The sequence below is a fragment of the Lineus longissimus genome, chromosome 5 (genome assembly GCF_910592395.1).
Source record: "Lineus longissimus chromosome 5, tnLinLong1.2, whole genome shotgun sequence".
In the NCBI taxonomy this organism is placed as follows: Eukaryota; Metazoa; Nemertea; class Pilidiophora; order Heteronemertea; family Lineidae; genus Lineus; species Lineus longissimus.
This window is the reverse complement of record NC_088312.1, coordinates 3,544,979-3,565,712: the sequence shown is the minus strand read 5'-3', so window position 1 is coordinate 3,565,712 and position 20,734 is coordinate 3,544,979. Positions and strand designations below refer to the sequence as shown.

General features: G+C 41.3%; 3 protein-coding genes across 4 annotated transcripts in view; 1 reads left to right on the top strand and 2 right to left on the bottom strand.

Annotated features, from left to right (window-relative positions):
• Window positions 1-1,379: 1,379 nt before the first annotated feature.
• On the bottom strand, window positions 1,380-11,110 carry LOC135488451 (probable insulin-like peptide 7). 2 transcript variants are annotated; one of them, XM_064773068.1, is made up of 5 exons: window positions 10,587-11,110; window positions 5,940-6,057; window positions 5,304-5,467; window positions 3,811-4,046; window positions 1,380-3,339 (listed from the first exon to the last, which is right to left on the bottom strand). In XM_064773068.1, the coding sequence occupies exons 1-4, from the start codon at window positions 10,678-10,680 to the stop codon at window positions 3,853-3,855; spliced, it is 570 nt and encodes a 189-aa protein (XP_064629138.1). In that variant the 5' UTR covers window positions 10,681-11,110; the 3' UTR covers window positions 1,380-3,339; window positions 3,811-3,852. The 2 variants fall into 2 exon arrangements, with proteins under 2 accessions (XP_064629138.1, XP_064629137.1); XM_064773067.1 differs by having other exon boundaries at window positions 1,380-4,046.
• A 1,343-nt stretch (window positions 11,111-12,453) lies between these two features.
• On the top strand, window positions 12,454-18,489 carry LOC135488499 (uncharacterized). The gene is made up of 10 exons (XM_064773132.1): window positions 12,454-12,816; window positions 13,091-13,258; window positions 13,516-13,692; window positions 13,904-14,034; window positions 14,445-14,626; window positions 15,076-15,223; window positions 15,552-15,608; window positions 15,729-17,286; window positions 17,563-17,654; window positions 17,967-18,489. The coding sequence occupies exons 1-10, from the start codon at window positions 12,701-12,703 to the stop codon at window positions 18,230-18,232; spliced, it is 2,895 nt and encodes a 964-aa protein (XP_064629202.1). The 5' UTR covers window positions 12,454-12,700; the 3' UTR covers window positions 18,233-18,489.
• Window positions 18,479-20,734, bottom strand: part of LOC135488498 (receptor-type tyrosine-protein phosphatase eta-like) — a 23,189-nt gene continuing 20,933 nt past the window's right edge. Inside the window, exons 36-39 of the mRNA XM_064773131.1 lie at window positions 20,574-20,731; window positions 19,990-20,125; window positions 19,784-19,886; window positions 18,479-19,299 (exon numbers count right to left, since the gene is read on the bottom strand). Coding sequence (XP_064629201.1) covers window positions 19,283-19,299; window positions 19,784-19,886; window positions 19,990-20,125; window positions 20,574-20,731 — 414 coding nt within the window. The 3' untranslated portion in view covers window positions 18,479-19,282. The remainder of the gene's footprint in view (window positions 19,300-19,783; window positions 19,887-19,989; window positions 20,126-20,573; window positions 20,732-20,734) is intronic.

The following is a 20,734-nucleotide window of genomic DNA, read 5'->3' as shown; positions in this document are numbered from 1 at the left end:
ATATGCTACTCCGGCCATTACTCGCAATTCTTGCCACATGCATGAACTTACCATCCACAGCCATGGGCGCACTTTTTGGTAAGTGCTTCTTGTTTCTTAATCTTGGTTATCTTGTCGAGCGTTTTTCTTCTTTTCGTATTAGGTTAACGTATAATTCCCAATTTGAATGTTTCAAGTTTTGATATGTAGCGCCTAAGAAGCACTTCTGAAGCAAGCGCTAAAAGCCGACAGCGATGTTATGTCCTTTTATCATTAATTGAAAAACGCATGTTTTGTTTTGTGACATTTTGTCGGCTGAGACAAAACGAAGCTAAGGGCTGGGATGACTAACTTCTAAATATTTTGTTAAAAAATGATTATTGAGAGGTAGTTGATAAAGTATGGAATTAGTGAAACCTTGGAAACACTGATAAACCTTGGAATATTCAATGTAAACCATGGAATCACTGTGCAAATAGCGCGGGAAATCGGGTGCGTTCCTTCCACGATTTATACCCTCCCAACTGACAGTCTCGTCCCAGCTGACTTTATTGATAGCAATTTGCCAGTTAGTTCAGAAGCCAACATTTTTAATGTGGAGGATGACGTCATCAATTGGCAATGCGCTGTGGTCGTTAAAATATTTTATTTCTCTTCAATGGAAGCAAAAATTAGTTTTTATGATTGTTTTGTATTCCATAGACGATAAAGTATTATGCTCGGTACTAGATGCACGAGATCATAGGACAAACACACACGTGAATAAAAAAACCGCTTAGAACTGGTGACGTCACAAAGATCTCTGCATCCCTCGATGCGTACTGGAAGATGTAAGAAATCGCTCACGGCGAAGGAAATTTTCATCCGCAAACTTCGGTAATAAACATACATGACTAGGCTTCTTTTATTCATCGTTTGTTATAAAATATCAGTCAATCATAGACAATTAAGCCTAGACATAGTCGTCAACCTTATCCATGCATAATGCATGACAGGCCCCCAATTTTCTCTGTATCACCCTGTATGAACAGACCGATCCGTAGTTCAAATAGGCCCCGCGTGGTGGTGGCGTATTTATAAGCGGAGCGCTATTGGTTCATATTATGGGTGTGTGGTGGGCGTGTCTTCCCATATTTGGGAGATCAGTACTGTACACTGGAGGCGAGGTACAACTCGGTTGTTCTTAAATATAGACTATTGAATCGGATATGCGACAGATTTCTAAATTACCATAAAATTCCGATCTGATCATGTAAGAATAAGCTCCAAATGTTGATTCGTAACCACGTTAGGTTCGAATGGCATTATTTCATGTTTTTATGCATTTTTAGGACTGATTCCAAGGTTTATCACTGGTTCCAAGGTTTCACTGATTCCAAGCTTTATCAACTACCTTATTGAGATCTATAATTGCAAGATGTGATGTAATCAGTCTCTTCCGTCTCCAGTTCCTAACAACATCTACATATGGAAGCAGGGGGACTGTTGTGGGGGCACGCCTCCGATTTACAAATCAACAAAGGATGTCACGTACGTGCAGTGTCTGGCATTGTGCTCCAAGTGGCGAGCATGCAAGAGTGTCCAGTACTACCAGAACAAGTGTTCCGTAAAGGACGTCACTGGAGAATTGACGCACACCAATGATAATTACAACTTCTTTGAGAGAATAGGTATTTAATTCGAAAACGCCTTGAATCAGTGTGTGGAGGTCAACTTGCAAGATATGTCGTGCGGCTTTCGTGAGATAACCAATTTAAGGTTAATTACTTGGTATTTCAATACTGATATCAAAACTTAATAGCGATTGGTCTGCAAAAACTAGTTCATACTTCGATATGGATGATTTAGGACCCTGCGGGCTAGAATCTAGCTGTTTTAGACTAAAAACAAAAACTCAAAGTACCAGTCTTGAAATATGAGCGGCTCTTTAGCCGGGCACTAAAGGTAAAAGATTGCCGAACACAATTGCATGAAAATCTGCACGGCTTCACTGTCCGCAGTGTTGTTCTCAATAGTTATATATTTTAGCACAAATACAGAACGCTTGAGTGGTATAAAAAATCCCTTGCAAAGAAACGCTCTCGATACACCTGAAACAATGGTGGATATGTGGAAGGAAGTTGGAATTTTCATGTTTAGTGATTCTGGCGTTAGCAACTGTTTCCAGAATTCACCAATATTGAGTCCAACATAAGGTAGGCGAAGTTTGCGAAGTTTTATGCAATGTGTTCTTTTTAACCTTATAAAAGTCGGATTCATCGAGACGAGGGCAATTTCAATTCGAGTTATGCGAAATTCGACATGTGGTTTATGTATAGAGAGGTATCAGTTGTTGACTAAAGTTGTTCACAGTTTCTCTTTCACAATCTCTCTAATTTTGATAAGAAGGCGAGCTGTTTTCAAGCCTCCACTGCATGCGCCACTCACAATACAGCAACATATTCCTTCTGCAACGCATTTGACTCTGACCAAGTCTTTTGAGGGATTTTTAATAGCAGGAGCTTGCCTATACCAGTGGCACATTCATGTATAGGTAGGCCTACCTGCTTGATAGTAAGAGTAACTGTTGTATTGCCAGCATCCATTGCCCCTTTTCCGTGTTGAATGGCTAGTCTTGTTCATTGGCTGCATTGACCACATGGTTTGAATACCGCTTCACTTTCGGGCCTTACTCCTTTCAGATTTTACCAGCCATGCTTACTTCGAAGGGAAGACTGGACCTGTGACTGGCGGAGTAATCGACACCAAGATCGGTATAACATCGAGATTTGAATGTGGGCAGACCTGTCTGACACGTGTGGATTGCAGCGGCTTCATACAGAATAATGCCAAGCAGACGTGCCATCTCTTGGACATCATGAAAAATGGGGACGTTTTGATGACCGGATCTTTCGGATTCGTAGGCATGGTTTGGGTTCTTCCAGCTGTCCTTCCAGGTCCATAGATTTAATAAAGGCAAACCACGTTTAAAGGGGTCCGAATTATATACCGTCCCTTATGCAAACTCGGACATTTCCTGCATATGGTAGTGTGGTATCACTCTATCAAACAGTTGGTAACACTCATGGAAACGCTGATGTGAAGTTGGAGACACGGTGCTTCAACTCAACAGTTAGATAGTTTACCGCTGTGCCCAACTGGAATGTTGAAGATTTTGAAGAAAACGTAGGAGGAAAGCACAATTAAATTACAGTTTGAAACAATGTTGTCAGCAACATTTTATACATGCGTAACATCTGAGAGTCATCAGCGTGCCAATCAGCTGATCATGATGCAAGGTCGGAGACTTCCTCCAATGGTTGTATAACTCTCAAACAGGAACACCTCACATAGAGAATCTGATGTTTGAATTCATACTTCCTGTAAAGTGAGAGAGAGGTGGATTATGTATTGTCTATTAAAACTGCATATTGACAGCAGAGCAGGCGCGTGCAAAAAATAAGCCCTTTTATGGAGAAGGGAAAGCTTCTGCAAAGCTCGCAAAACACCCAACGCGAACGCCTATCTCATAGTTTACATCATGCCAAAGTCGGCCACGGCGTTCGCTTTGGCGTTACGGTTGCCTCGCAAGAACTCAACATAATTTCAGCCTGCGTCCTCCATCTTCAGCCTCAATGTGCCTGCAGACAACGAGCGGAGGCTACGGAGGCAATACCGCTGTAAGTTCAGTTTATGGCGTTCTCTTATACACCGGCGTGAACGTATTAATTTAGTTCTTCCTGCATGCGTTCTGTCCTGCTATTCAATGATTGTTTATGTATTTATGGCTAAGGAGACCACGGCCTTGGATCTGATCGTACAATTGAATCTTTAACGAGGGGTCTTGGATACCTTTCACACCGGCACAAGTCGATGTTGCTTCCGAAGATGTCGTTAATCCCACGGCCCACAGATGTTCGAACTGTCCGCATCGGAGCGGCCGTAGTGATGGCAACTCTCAGCGTATTCCTCCCAGCTACATGACTTGGCGTAGCAGCACTCTTCCATGATACCCCTTTTCATCCTGATGGGCTGCCGGTGCAGTTTATGAAGGAACGCCGTGGCTGTCTTCCGGTCGAAGATTTGGTCTGAAACGGGAGAAGGTATTGGTGCATGCTTGTTAAAGTCTCAGGTTGAGCTCCATTCTGAATTCCGTCGACGACTTCAACTACCTTGTTACATGAAGGTGGCTCATATATTTGAAAACCAGCAGTTAAACCGAAAATGTCACCAAACTACATTTGTATACATATGCGACTCCGACTCAATACATCATTCAAGATTAAATTTGCAAGTCATACATTTTTTTGTTGTTCGTTAATGTTGAAGGCGATGTCAGATAAGCTGCGTAGTGTCCCTACTATGAGCAAGTACGGAATGAATCTTGTGCCACTGAGAATTGACTGATGAGTAAGATTGCGACAGCCAGCCAAAGACGAAACTGGCAAATTGTATGTGTGACTTCAAGCCAATTACCTCCGTAATTGTTGGAGGCATAAATACATAAAAGCCAGGTATGCAGGTCACAACAAATGAGTCTTCTTTTGTTAAAATTATTAGGAAGGGGAAAAGAAAAATTCGGTGAAAAGAACACCAATGACCCTACATTATATGGATTACATTCCAGGCAAAACGACTTCATTCCTGCGCGATAACAATCATAACAAAGGATAAAAATATGAGCCACAATCCACGAATTCATAAAAACATTTCATGTATGTGGCGTTTCTATTTGCAGGTTTTGGAACAAAAGGAAATGTGATAAAATGGGAATTCTCGCTAAAGGGAATGGAGGAGTATACCATATAATATCCTTGTATAGCTATTTATTAAGAAATAAGATACATAATGACGAAAAGAAAACAGTGCCGGTGACAGCGGAGACGGAGGGGCACTGAAAAGATTTTTTCACCCGCAACTTATTTCGTTATCTTCAATGCCGCCACACACTGAGCGCCCATTCATTGCAACTCAAATAGTGTAGTTGGATCAGTTGCAATGAATGACAATTAATCATCATTGTTTTTGTTTAGAAAAGGCTTTGCACACTTTACGCGATTAATAGCAACTGGGGTGCGATTCTTTGCACCTGAGGTGCAACTGCCTGTGGTGCCGCACACTGAGAAGTTTGAGGTGCAGTGAATCGCTTAGCGGACATAAAACGTTGCTGCATGCATGGTTCGGCGTGATGTCCTCAATTTTAAAGTTAACTTATCCTGGGCATGACCCGGACTTCTTGCTCCCGGGTTATGGTCATTGTGATTTTGTCCTCAAAATATCAATTTTGAATGAACGGAAATATGTAATCAAACAGTATAGAAACAAAATTAAAACGAATACTTTACTTTTTGGAATTGGGGGTAGTGTAACATTGCTGGCATCGACATCCGCCGCGCGTCTGATTCTATAGATATCTTTGGCACATGCTAGTCGGATCTGCGAGTCAAGCTCGTGGCGGCATCGCCTATGGCAGTCCGTGTGCCAAGCCTGGCGCCATTGGTCTTCAGATCTGTAAGAAATTTTAAATACAGAACGGTTTCGTTAACAATAACTATCGTTTTACTATATTATGCTGACAGTTCCATTTGGGGGAAAACTGCCAAATAATTCTTCATCTGGTCATATTTTCTTTGGGATGTTTTTGTATGTTTATGCACCTATGATGCCTTCCGTACGGTGACAATACAGACACCTGCAAGGGAAACCTTAATGTACAACAGCGAAGCTGTCTCCTGCCGTCGCCTTGGCTGGTGTTGCGAATATTCCGTTGTTCATCAAGGTTACAGAGTTTTTCAAATAAACCAGTTTGCCCCCTTCAATATGGAAGCGCACCCGCGGAATAATTCACCCTATAGGTCCACAGTATTCACAAACAAGTAATAACAAAGCGATAATCAGTTGGAGCAGAATGTACCGCACGGCGGGGAGGGCCCCTAGAAGATGTCAGAAAGCCTTTCATCAGGGGGAATATAAAAATTTACCTTAGTAAGAAATCGGCAAGCATGTGGTCGAAACGCTCCGCTTCCGTACAGTGGACGAGGCAGGTGATGACAATGAAGAGGGCGGCGTAGAGAATCAATGAGCCATGTGAACTGCGGACTGAAACACAAAACATGATGCGTTAAGCTTCAACGTTCTGACATGCGTAAAAAAATCAAGAGGCCGCGTGGACGAGGCTGTGTAGAGTAGAATCAACGGACCTAGTTAACTGTGTCTGAAATATATATCATGCGAGGAGAATCAATGGGACCAAATGAACTGTGTCTGAAATATAGAGAATCAATGGACCACACTCTCAATAACAGGTGCTTGCAAATTTGGCGAGGTGTTTTAGAACCCTTCGTGAAGCTACTGCTCGCCGGCCGGCGTCCGTATCACTTAGTACCGTCCAGCTCTATATGTAAACTCAGCCTTTTGGATTTAGCGTATTCTCAAAATTGTTCTCGCCACTGGTTTTTCATACACTCGTTTTTTACCGACTAACCTCATAGAAGAGTCAATGGAATGGCGTCTGACAGGTCTGCGACGTAATTAGAGACTGATTTGCAAAGCGTTCTGTTTTTCACGACAAACCAATACAATTTCTTTTTTAATGAATATAATGATGTTACTGGATAAATGTAATGAACACTATAATAGTATTGACGTAAGATTTCTGGGAAAAAAAGTGTTGCAATTCCAGCAGATTGGGTCTAAATCCCGGATGTCGTCAGGCCAGGCGCTGCTAAAACAGTTGTCATACAGCTGTAATCCCCTATGCAACGATGGTATAATCGGCGTCTTGGGTGCAGAGATTTTGAATCATGTCACCATGTGTTGCAGTCGCAAGCGTAAATTTCCAACGGGAAGCATGTGAGACACAATTATGTTAGTATAATTTAAGAAACGAGGCATTGGCATAACCCACCTTCGACGTGGGAAGAGAGTGGTGTCCCAATCTAACCGCCACATACATGTATTCAAATGCACATGTTTCAAAACCTGAACATTAAAGAACTAAGCAAAGAATAAATTCAGCTTACGTATAGAGAAGACTGGTAACTGCCTTGATAAAAATCAGCAACTTGTTACAAAAAAGACGATTTAAAATGCAGTTATTCATTTAAATGGCGTCACTGGGTATTTATTTGATAAAAAATCTCTTGAAATCTGCTTACACTGAAAATGATGGTATAATTGATTGTAAATTAAATGCAAATGGTAATCAGTCAGTAGATTTGTCTCGAGAGATGAGGCCAGATATTTCTTCCAAGTTGCTATGCATTTGAAAGGTATGCGTCAGTACCCTTAATTGGTATTCTCTCTGTTTCTTAAAACGCCCCACGCGCAATATAATGCGACGTTTTTTATGTTGACCTATCCTGTACATGTATATGATATGTAGTACAAGATGGTTTCGTAAAATCGTCGGGTCGTGCAGAATTTTAGTGCCTCCAGATATTGAACCATACTAATGTGATAATGGGCTGAATATCATTTTGTCGACATTCTGGTGAACACCATAAATGTTCGTATTTAAGTACTGTTATTACTCTGTTTCGAGTTTCGGATGATGAACATGTATAATGTCGACGTCATCAATGCTTGACGTATTAAAATGAAATGACTGAATCAACAGCCTGGTAAACCACGCACCTGACGGCGAGATCTCGTGATATTTGGTTGGTCGATCGCTCCGTTGAATGCCCAGACCGGAAGATTGTCGATGTTCCTCAAGAAAAGAAACATCATGAAGGCCTATTTAGTTACTGCAGCCCAGAAAGAGAAAAAAACCTTGGGTATAGGTCCTCCAACTTTTCTTTCATCGGGCGAAAAGTAGTCTTTTCCTTCTTAATTTTTTTTGTTTGCTATTCGTGGAAGCAGTTCAGAAACTCTTAGGAAAAACATCATCAAAGTGGCGAATGAGTAAGTCAAAAGGCGCCTTCAGTGACCAACATCAGCAGAAAAACGCTATTTGGTGGAAAATTATTGCCACACTGCACCATTAATCAACTATAAGCTTTCTGCCCAACCTGGGTATCGCTTCAGCATTGGCACTGAAAGGCTAAGGGGCTGTATTAACACGGCATCAGCTAGTTTTTCTCATAAATCACTTCGCCAACGCGGTGGCTGAATGTTTCCGATGTGTTTCCTGTCTACAAAGACCTGTAAATTAGTGTCAAGTTGACCTAAAACTTGCGGATAGGCACATTGAATGAGTCATTTTTTAAATATTGGGGTATATATACAAGTACTTACATGTCCTGATCAACGATGATTTATTATAGCATGGAACAGAACAGGGAATGGGTGACAATGACATGGCTCGTCTGATATTTGGCCCAAATTGCCGGGTGAAGCCTATGCCGTCCATTACATCTTTTGACAAAAACACCGTTTAACCATTTTAAACGAGATAAAGACCTTTAAGGAATATGTTTTGAAAAAAATGTCGTATCTGGTAAATTCTGACGTGAAGATTCACGTCAGGTTCACTTCTTATAATCATGCACAGAAGTAAACATAAATGTGTTATTTGCCTAAGCTTGTTAGAGACGAAATATCTTCTTTGAACACTTGGTAAATGAAATACATTTTTTATTCGAGTGTTTTCACTTGAAAAACTACGAATATACACGCGCTTACTTATTAGTCCAAAGTTAGAATAATTGTCAAGCTCGAATGCTAAGCCTTTTGAAATCTTCAATTGAATGTTTGCCATAAGAATATGAAAAGACTAGGATTTATATTTCATTTCGTTTGGTAAAGAAAATACGATTGTTGTGATAGTTTCGTATTCGATATTTCATCCAAGCGAGGATAGGACTATTGGGTTTATTTATTCTTGATCCAAGGACATACTGCAACACTTTGGTAAAGATTTTCCTTAATATGATGGTGTACCAAATGAAGATGCATGTACTCAGAGAGGTTTTTCGGTAAAATGAAACAGCTCTCATGGTTTTTGAGAGTTTGAAAAGCTTCAAAGGTCTTTTATTTCGCTGGAGAACCTCTAGGGTGCAGACAATTCCAAACCATGACTCTGCATGGTGTGTTTTGCCTATTTTGTCTATACCTGTCTCCAGTCTATACCTATAGCCTCCCTTTAAGGCCTCCGTTTTATTTGCGAAGGTGTGTTTGTGTTTTCGTATCTATTATTCCACCGTGATTATTCGGTATAGCGAGAAGCTTTCTTAGAAATAGCTTCTCGTCAATGATGAAGTATTCGACAAATCTTATGTAATGCTTGTAATCTGTCATAAGCAAGTTGTCAGTCTCGCTCTAGTCGAGCTGTCATTTTCCCCAAAACCTTTGCTGCCGCCCTATTTAGCTCACCCTTACGATGTTTTGTGAGAAAACCATACCTCCAGTTCGCGGTGTCAGTTCCCAAGGCAAACTCCCTAAACCTCAGTCACAAGTAGTATTCCCAATGATCATTTGCAAAATAGCCTCATCCAGTGGTTAGTATATTTTTTTCCAGGGCATGGGGCCTACGTCAAAGTAAATATAGACATGGCTCGAATACCGAAAGTACAGTATCGCAGTACAGTATCAACGACCTTTCTACAATGTCAAAGCTTCGGTCAAGTTAAGGCTTGGGATCATGTTATCCACAGTTCTTCTTGTTCTTTTTGTCGCGAGCGGGGCGAGATCTAAAGATCCACATATATATCTCTGTGGCTTCTTCAGATGGCAATGACTTGTGATATGCGTCAAGCGCTCGGCCCAACTTCGTCATGTTATATACCTTTTGATATTAATGCTGATCCATGTGCTGGGAGAAGAATATACTAAATAGAGACTTATTGATTACCACATTGAGAGTGGCTCAAGGTGAAAAGACGTGATTTTACCGTCGACAGCTTTCTATTAATGGTTAGGCTTAGCTTGCTTAGTAATCATAATCATTGACCTTGAAGAAAAGGAGAGGAAAAGGGCTCAGGACCATGTCATAATCACCTGATAATGTCACGAGAGATGAAACCGTTTCATGTCTCTCCGGACCCAGCTCTCACCCCTAAAAAAGACACCATTGGCTTGATCATTCAACAAAAAAAATTGTATCGCGTCAGAGAACGCTAACACAACAGAATCTGCAACTGAAAAGAGTAACGACCGCTTGGCGTCAACTATACTGACTCGACGGAACGAATAACAAGTATGCAGTCTAATATTTCATATCTCTCCAGACCCTCTCACACCCTCCTCCAAAAAAAGATGAAAACGTGGACTCCTTTGGCATAATTTTATTCTCGAAGAAAAAGCATAGTACATGCATTATGCAACATGCATCAAATGATGGCTTCATTGACTTGGCGGACGGATTACGCGTATTATCGAACATTTCCACGAGCCAAAAATTGGTGAATTGATAAATTTGAGGTTTTTAAAGGTTGGTCAACTGCTGGTGACCAAACTTTTCGTCTGTTGACAAACTTTTGAGTCAAACTTACCAGCCAGATTCGCCAATTAACGAACTCGACATACCCGACTCGCAGCCATCTACAGATGCAGCCGAGGGCGTGGCTCACTCTAAGTGGTGATTTAGACTAAGCGGTTTCAAATATCAATGAGGTATGTAATCAATGAGTTATTAGAGTAGAAGTACCTATACTTTGGTCAGGAAGAAGTGAATAAATTTCACTCACCTTTTAGCATCGTGGCACAGCCAGACGATATAACTTCCTTCCGTTTAGTTGTTCCCTTCTGTTTAGGATATCCACTCCAAATCCGCGCCGACATCGCTGACACAAACAAATTGCTGATATAAAAAATAAGTCTCCGAACCAATGTCCGTACTTTTTACGTATAGTTTAGCCTCCTGATTGTCGGTTCAGGACCGTTGGAAAGTCTAAGGATATCGCTGGGGTTGGTCTCGGCTTAATTCGTTACTTTTGATATGTCAAAGTTACTTTCCTTTCAGAATAAAACTGGGACCGAATCATCTGCGGTCTATGCACGATACGTTTAGAGTCCCTTGTTTGGGATTTAAGAAAGAGAATTCACGTGTAATATCTGAAATAATTGGTTTGTTAAAACCTATCTGGGCCGAAATGTAGTTATAAAAATACCATTACTAAAAGAACACGATCCATCTTAACAAGATTTATATAACCCTAGTCTCCTGCGCTCCATGTGACATATGGGGAACTAAAGACGATGGTAGTCTGTGTTCTTGTCTTAACCACCTCCGCGAATAGTTCGACAATAGAAGTCACCATGCTATAGTCAGAAAACCCGCTTACCTAATAAGCGACCGCGTTCCTACTTGCAGCGGTTGATCTGGTCCCCAGGGCCTCGAGGCAAGACCTGAATCGTAAATGTACCGATTTCTTTACAGCTTTGATTAGAATCTCATGCCTACATGCTTAAGACCGGTGTACGTATCATTTTTTTCATTTACATTAGGCAGTGAATTTCTGGCGGAAATGATTCGTTTTCGAGTTTACCAGCTTTTATATATCATGAATGCAACCATCAAAGCTAAATATTCTGCTTCCGAACTGCAGGCCACACCAGACCTCAACAGCATCTGCGCCGTACCCTGATACTGTCAGACTCGGAGTTCTGTCAGAGTGGCGAAGTGGTAAGCCCGATGTTCGAAATGAAGAACATCAGCGCCTGGCGGCCACACGTTTTTCGGAAACGTCTGTGGGCAGTACCAACCCCCCCCCCCCCCCACAGCACGGCCCCGCTACGGAGGGCGGACATGACTTGGGGATAAGTGGCGTAGCCGAAAATGCGGGCGGGCCAGAATATGGCGACAGCTCGCATTTATCCTCGTCTGAGTGCTGCTGACCTGATACATGTACATCTACTTGTGACCATTTCAGACCTGACCTTTTCCAATTAAATGCAGCATTTCTCGAATGAGATGTGTCCTAGGTTATCAAATGGAGACGGTGACGCGGAGTCACTTATACAGAAATCACTCTGCCTACGGAATGTTTGCCTTGAATTACATCTAGGATTCAATTAACGGAATAAGGAGCCTGGGGTCAAATAGAAATCTTATTCAATAGATGATACAAGTATGATACTAAGCTAGGTATGTTGCTATTCATTAATGACCTTACATGACTACATGGCTAGATATGATATCGGTATCATGCCAAGGTCAAGAAACATAGTTCAGGTTTTTTTTTAAACATTCCTCGTCCAAGCATGGAGGTGCCGATGTACTGTGAGACACACCTATTGGCGACTTCGGGAAACTTCATCTTTCCCACTTGGCTCCTGCTTCCCTGCACGGTGAATCACAGAAACAAAAAGTATTGCAAACCTTATATAAGTGAAAAGAGAGTAATATCGTGAATTTACAGTAGTTTGTCTGTGTCAACTAATCATGCTAATTGGTCTCTAGCATAATTATGATAACACAGAATTTCATAGAAAGGATGGTCTGTCTCGGCCTTTCAGCGCACCCAGTAGCTGGTATACGAAAAGCTAATATTCCATATCCGTACAGTCAAGTTGCATGGCCAATCTGTATGTATGAAAATTTTATTCACAGGAACTTCGTTGGCTTTGGGTGTTAGATATGTGACACTGCTTCGTTTTTTCGTTTTGGTTTCATAATTAGTCTCCAACTTGGCACTGCTGCTACAGGAATTAATTTTGGATTAGAATCATTTAGTCGAGTCCATTATTATTTACTTAAAACATGAAGAAAAGTCAAATAACATCAAAATACATATCTGTACATATGTAAACGTTGTATTGCTGAGGAAGAAGAAGGCGGCGAAAGAATAGTTTAAACAAAATGGAGGATGAGACTGAGAAGTCGTGGCGCGACATCCTGCAGCAGTTTTCGCAGGATACGACTTTCCATGGCATTCGTTACGTCTGGGACAGATCATCCCTTTCGACGCTTCGAAGGTAAGTTTAATAAAAGATGTAGGTTTATGCGTGTATGCTGACTAACCGGCGATGAACATCAGTCCTTAAGTGTCCCCCATGGACATATGCACATCGAGGGTAGATCGACATATTTTTTGTATTAATTTTATAGTGCCAAAATCAATTTCAATTTCCATTAATTCTGTACTTAATACCATTTGGTTATTACAGAGGTGAAGAAGCAAGATAAAAAAAATGTGCAGTGTGAAATTTATGCAAATGATACATGTATAAGATTATATATTGATTCCAGAATTCTCTGGCTCCTCATCTTCCTCGCTTCGACGGGTATCTTTGTCAACCTGTTGGTGAATAGTGTCATCCACTATATGGAATGGCCGGTCACAGTCAAGGTCGATGTCAACTTGAACGAATCGCTGCGATTCCCTGCGATTGCCATCTGCAACCAGAACTCGTTCAGGTAAAGTCCCGAAGGTTATGAACAGATTCCAATGATCATGAGTGCAGTATCCTCATTTGGACTGTCTTAACTTCATTGTTTGGAGATTACATCTACTTCTTACAGCATTTGCAATACCTCCTTAGAGTACAAAATCTTATCTTACCCAGATGCCAGCTCGATCACATCCTTTGCCATGTTGCCACAACAGATCAATTGTAGCAAGCATGCTTGAGTGTATCAACACAGCGAAGACAAGCTTTTAGTCTCATTTACAGAATTCGTGAAGCTTATCGACTCGGCTACAAAGATCAACTGAACACGTTCTACAGTTCGAGTAAGTCTGATGACGTAACGGGGCCGAATATCACACAATTCGATGAACGATTCCTCAATCTTTCGATGGAGGATGTTTTCCTCTCTACTGCTCATCAGGCTGAGGACATGATTGTGGGGTGAGTCAGCTACTAAGCCCTTCTTCCATTCGTTCCAGAATGAATGCACTACACCAAAACTAGACCGTCGATGCATGCCTTTCCACAGTTTCTTTTCACATTATCAGTTTTTTTCGACGGATGCGCATGCTGCACTACATTATACCTCAAAAGTTTTAAACGGTCATGATAACTGTCACCCTTCTATTATTCGATTCTTTCTGGTTTTTAGGTGTAACTGGCTCGGCCTGAAATGCAGTGCGTCCAACTTTAGTCATATTTTCACGGATCACGGTGTTTGCTATTCTTTCAACAACTTCTATCCAGCATCTTCAGAGGAACCACTGCACACTTCCAAGTCAGGTTAGACATTCCTTTAAGATCTTATCTAGTGAGGAACTATAAGGCTCTGAAACATAGAACATTTTTCAAGATGGTTCAATAGACTTTATTCTGCAAATATTATTGATAATGATAACAGTGATGAGACAAAATCAAACGTGGTTTCGTCGCTCAAAGCGCTTCACATTCATAAACTTCACACAATTACAAAGAACAAGGGCTGAAGCTTTTCATTGACGACAACAATTCTACTTGCCCTTAACAGAATCTTTCAATAAACATGCTTTCTACGGTCTGTGCCTGAACAGGATGGTGTCCGAGCAGGATACGAGCAATGGACCCTATTTTACGCAAAAGACTTTGTTTCGGCTCCTTTAATTATCACATTTGCCCCCCTTTCCTTGTATCTGAAAGAGATGTTTACTTTGCAGGCACCAAGGCTTCGCTGAAGCTGGTCATCAACGTTGAGACCTATGAGGCTATGGTGGGTCCGAACCAGGCCAGTGGGCTTTACCTACTGCTGGCTGACCACAGTGAAGTACCACTCTTCGCTGGAAAGGGTGACGGGGTACTTCCCGGGACGTATACCTTTATTTCAATAAAGCTGAAAGTGGTAAGCCAACTGAATTCTTAAACATGTAGTTAACTTTAAATTTGCTACAAAACGTCATGATATACACTGTTAAAGAAATCTTCACCAACGAAATAATTCCGCGGAGAGAATTCTTTATTCTTCAATTCATTGATATTCCACTTGCTTCTACTACAGATTATGCTAAGGCTACTGATGCTCGTGTTGCTATACTGATAATGCTGCTATTACTGTAATTGTAGCTATAGTTCCTGTTTGTTTCTCATCTTGTCGTCATTGATCATTACACATCGATTGCCATTTGGCGTAGTTTTAACTTGTAATGAAATCATACAGGAAAACAAATAATCACGACATCCTAAGAAATCAGCCTACACTGGATCACGTGCCCGTTCCACATAAAGCAATGATGGCAGGAGGTTTCTGTATTTTGACCGATAATCCTTTACATTTCTCATGTCATTCCTCAGATCAAGCGACTGCCTCCACCTTACGGCAACTGTACCAACAGTGCCAAGCTTAAATACTACCCAACATATTCAGAGACCGCTTGTTACATGGAGTGTTTTACCAGGTTTTTCTTCGGGAAAACTGGGTGCAAGCTGCCCTACATGAAAGGTACAATGTTGTATTCTAGCCATCCGCAAAAAGCGTCACCCCTTAATTTGCAGGCTCCTTCCACAGCCACAACTGCGTCCAGGGTCGGCGAGTGCGAGCGAACAAAAACTTGCACACTTAACTTTCGACCATGCTCCTTGCATGCTTGGAGAGTGTTCCGAGTGTCAGCATCTTTTTTTCTCACAATGAATTTGTTTCATATTCGGACCCAATCACAATGAGTTTTGATTCTTTTGCTGATCGAATCTTAATCAACTGAAAACGCTTGATATCTTCTCACGAACATTTTTACTTCTAAATTCACATTCTGTGTATTATTGTCTTGCAGGCGATGGTCCGACTTGCACTATGTTCGAATATGCCGTTCATTACAAGAAATTTAAGGGTAAGTCATTTTTTCATAATGAAAGTACTAAGCGTAAGATCTATGTAATAATATGGCTAAAATATAGCAATTACAGTCTTTAGTAGGCCTACTTGTACAAATCTCTTCTCTACCTTTCAGCCGAATTTGATGAGCACAGCCGATCCCTGTGTAACTGCAAGCCACCTTGCGACACAACGCAATACAATCCATTCTTCTCTTTCCTGAAAGAATCCGCATTCGATCGGGCGAAAATCCTAGATAATTACTCCCGAAAAGACGAGCTGAACTTTAGATATAAAGAGGCACGTGATATCAGGCGAATGACGACAAAGATCGACGAGACACGAGACGTCTTGACGCCATGTTTGAAAGCCATGGACATGCTGAGTGACTTTCTTCAACTTGAATTTGAGCAATTCCTACATCAAAAGAGAAACGAGTTGCAAATACTTAAGCTGGTAACCAACAAAATCCTGTCGGATATCAAAGAGACATACGAATTTCAAGAGTTTATAGTCAAGGAAAGGTTCCTTAAGTACGTTGAGGACAACAATAAGCTTTTTTTCGAGGGTGTTGTTGGGCAGCCGGTGGCGTTCTTGACAATGTTTCGCGAGAGTGTTGAGAGGCTTTCGGTCATAACAAAAAAGAATCATGATCGTCGGACGGTCATTTTCGATGCAGTAGATTCCTCAATCAGAAGTAAGGGGAACTCTCTTAACGGAACCTTAATGGCTATAACAGACATTATTGACAGTTACCGGAACGCCAAAGGTAGATTGGATACGCGCTACCCGGGAAAGGATGAGTTCGCCCACAATCTGATCACGCCCAGGAGTCTTCTCCGGAAGGCGCTGGACGCCACAACAGCGTCTAAATCTGCTTACAACATTCAGTTGATTTATCATATGATATCTAATATGTGTAACGAGATTTTATTTTGTAATAACCAGTTCTTGACCATTCTTGGGCGCGTGACAAAAACGAGGCAATATAACAGAAAGGCCCTGTCCATACTGGAAACAAGATATTTCAGGGCTGTTGATAATTTCAACGGGAACCGCAGCGTGATGATGTCAGATATTTTCCGGTTGCCCGAGCGGGATCTAAAGGAGAAGGCTGAACATCTTCAATACATGAAGGAAAGAGTAACAGAACGTATAGACAACATAGAAAAGAACATTAACTCATTGGAAGAGCATGTAGCAACGGTCAGCCAAAATGTACAGACCTTGAAACGGGTGCGGAACATCACGAGACTCTACTTGGATACGATAGAAAATCCTATTGTAAACTTCAGTACACTGGCAAATCTCCACACCTCTCCGGACACCAGGGATAACCTTAACGAGGTGCTGTACTTCCTTGACTTGGTCAACACCCTGGCGACTTCAATGGAAGCCCAATGGAACTGGATAGAGAATGTCTTCTGGTCGGATCTCCTCTTTAACAGGACTATGACGGACCGTGACATATTTCTTTACATGAAGCGTTACCACCCAGATCTAGCAGACGAAGAAAGTTTTCTAAAGAGCTCACTCTATCAGCAAGTTCAGAGTAAGAAGAGGGCCAAAGAATGGGCGGACCTTAGACAGAACTTGACTCAAAATGCCGACATGTTTTTCGAGACCTGTCAAGCGGTTGCGGTTATGATGGGCAAACACAAGAGAGATGACGAGATTGGAAGGAAGTTCTTCACGTAGGTATTAGAGTACAATAATTGTAGTCCGAAGTAACATCCCTCATCGCACGCAAAGGTGTCGTCAGCGTCAGCAATAATGATCCGATCACATTAGTCTATTTTGCTTTTGGAAGAAGATTGTCGAAAATCCAAACAGAATTCTTATATGATTCTGAGTTATAACAAACGCTCAATAATCTTGTGAGAAATATACATGCATATGATATGTAGGCCTACATGAACATGAATCAGATCTCCAAAGAAACCACATTACAAGCAATTGGATATTTTCAGAGACAACTTTCTTTCGATGGTCATATTCCTCCGCGAGATGAACTACGAGTCCGTTGAGCAGCAGACAGCTTACACGATTTTCAGCTTACTGAGTAAGTATTCGGAACTGGACATCATGAATTTGGAGAACTAACTCCTTTGGGTTAGCTAATTGTACAAGAACACTCCTCGAGAGCTGTCAGAGAGTGGTACTAGCAGTGGAAATATCAGCGCCTATCGCCGCTGAGGTCCTGGGCGTAACGATTTTGAGTGTTTCCCCTCATTGTTTGGAAACGCTGAAAGATAGATTGACACGTTTTTCTCTGTTTCTCCGTAGTGACAAGTCATGGTCACTTTATAAAACCGTTCATTTACATTCTAAATGATCATGACATGACGATGTTTTTCTTCCCTTTTGTTATCAGGTGACATAGGAGGGTCTATGGGACTTCTCGTAGGAGGCAGCGTCATCAGCATCTTTGAAATCTTAGATGTCTTCGTCTACAATGCCGTTCAGAAAGCTGGCCAAGAGAAAAAGAAGAAACCCGAACCTGTGACATACATGGATAGCCGCGCGGTAGACGAGACGGAAACATCAGGGTCGGAATGTTCCACGACAGATCCAGAGGGGTGGTCCACTCTCTCAGGAGAAGGCGGTTACAAGACTTCTCTAGATATAGATAGTCCATAGCAAGGCTATTTTGATTAATGGAGAGGTTGCAAACTCAACAACTCTGAGGACAACCTTGAGGCTGAATAACAGTTGTCTCGTGACGACAGGTTCGACTTATAAACATCTACGTAGTATGCAAAAGGATTTTTGAGCTATCTTGATGGCGGGGAAAGACTTATCGTTGGAACAGGTCTACGCCGTATCAAACGATTGGGAAATGCTTGAAGAGGTTGAAAACCTTATGAAATGACTAATCAAAAGTAGTTCAATTTGGTGAAAGCTTTTATTGACCTTATTTGTTAAGATAGTGTTAAATTGCTGTATTCTTGGGTTAATTTTTACATTGGCTACACATGCACACTTATATACATTTACTTATAGATACATGACATAAATGAACACGTATCCTTCACTTGAATGATAAATACTTAAATCAAGCACTCGCTACATGAATATGTTACATGTGACACAGTGGCCTTAAGAACCCATGGACAGGGCCAAGTTGATGTTCCAGCATCTCTGCCAAGGAGCTATACATCCAGGTCTCTGCCAATAAATAGTAATGTTGTCCATATCTTGAGTAACTTGTCAATAAATAGTAGTGTTGTCCATATCTCGAGTAATAAGCACCATCAAAAAAAGATATATACATTTTAATCAGCATTGATATGGTAAACTAGGAAGTTTGTACTAGGAAGTTAAGATGACGTTTGATCAGACATGACTGAGATCACTATCCGGGTCTCTGCAGAGAGGACGGGCTTATTCTAATTATGCTTAAATATCATTTCTGATATTTTCGATTCATCGACCAAGTTGATAAATAGGTCGGTCATCAAATCAGCCCGAAAACGTCATGTTTTTCAAATAGGCCGAGCTAGAATCTCGGAACCGATAACCAGGATAACTGTGGAGAGAAAATGTAGCAATGTGCTTTTGAAAACTGCCATTTGTCGCCTATATAGCCACAATACATTGTTTATCGTGGGCGATATGCTCAAAAAATAGGCTACTAAGTAGTCATTCACTGGTGTCTGTCTTATCAAGCAATGTTCCGACCTGGAGACATCAGCACTGCATGTTCCCTGAAAAGACATTTCAAATGTAATCTCGATAGGCACTGGGAAGGAGACGACACCAGATATGAATAAGCTGACGAAGGATTGTACATACATGTATCTCATTTGCACGCACGCCGGCAGTTAGGAAATTTTCGTTTTCGTTTGGTTCTTCATAGACACTTGCTCAGCACAAAATGACTTAAGTTTGTTACCAGTTAAGGCGCCCGCACGCGTATTCCATAGTCGTAAAAACCAAACATGGTTAAAATGCGAAGAAGATGATGATGATGATGATGAAAACAGTTAAAGCAATCAAGAATTAAAGTCGGCTAGGTTGCAAACAGTATTAGTCCTTGGAAACAGTAAAAGATATCACGGTGACTAAAGCTGGGGTTTAAATACCCATAATTAACATGATTAATCGTATCGTGTTGGTCCTTTGGGAGTATTAGGCCAGTACTGCTTCAAAGATACTTAATAGAGAAAATGGGTTGAAACAAAACCTTACCGTTCTGCGAGGCAATTGTAGGTGATGATTTGTGAATCTGCTTTCGGGCTAGTCTCTGTTCTATGGCATCTTTGAGGCATTCGTGGATATACGTATACTGTTTCTAAAATCAGACAATAGAATTGGATAGAGAAAGTGTTTTTTTCAACATTAAAGATGAGATATGTTGGTCTTTGATACGAAGTGATTCTTTCGAGGAAACTTACCACCCCTTGCACCATTCCTTTCCGACTTTCCCTCAAGTCCAAAATAGTGTCAAAGATGCTTATCTTTGGCTGTCTGGTTATCTGCTCCAGTAAGCGTTCCACTGTAATGTATGTTCCGGTCCTTCCAATCCCAGCACTTAAAGGAAAGAGAGTCGAGTGAATGGCCCACGTAAAATATGGCGACAAGTACATAGAATCGGGAAAGATAGAAAGAACTTCTTAATATCTGATTAAAGAGAGACCTCTGATGAGAGATTGTAGATGACCCAATTGGTGGTCTGCTGGTGACTTATATCACAAAGTCATAACTCATTTATGCTATGCACAGTACGGAAGCTGGGTATGCAGGTTTGACAACCCTCTTACGATCACGAACAGTGTGCATGGATTTACTGTGCAATAATGACGAAACCTATCGCCGACTTCGTGTAACTTGGCTCCTGCATTCAGTCCCCTTTAAAGGCTTTGGCGGACAGAATACCCGGAAAACATGCAAATATGATTTGTCCCAACGATAGTAAAATCATGAACCATCTTGTTTAAAAGCTTTCATCAACTGTAGCCATAATGTTAAGTGGACATACCTGCAGTGCACCAGCTTTGGACCAGTGTCACTCGTTCGCCGATGATTTTTGACCACATCGACGAAATTGAGTAGGTAGTAAGCCGAGTCCGGCTTGTCCCAATCTGGCCAGCTTAAGAAGTGGAACTGCATGACCTTGCGCGTTTTCTCTGACTGTAACTG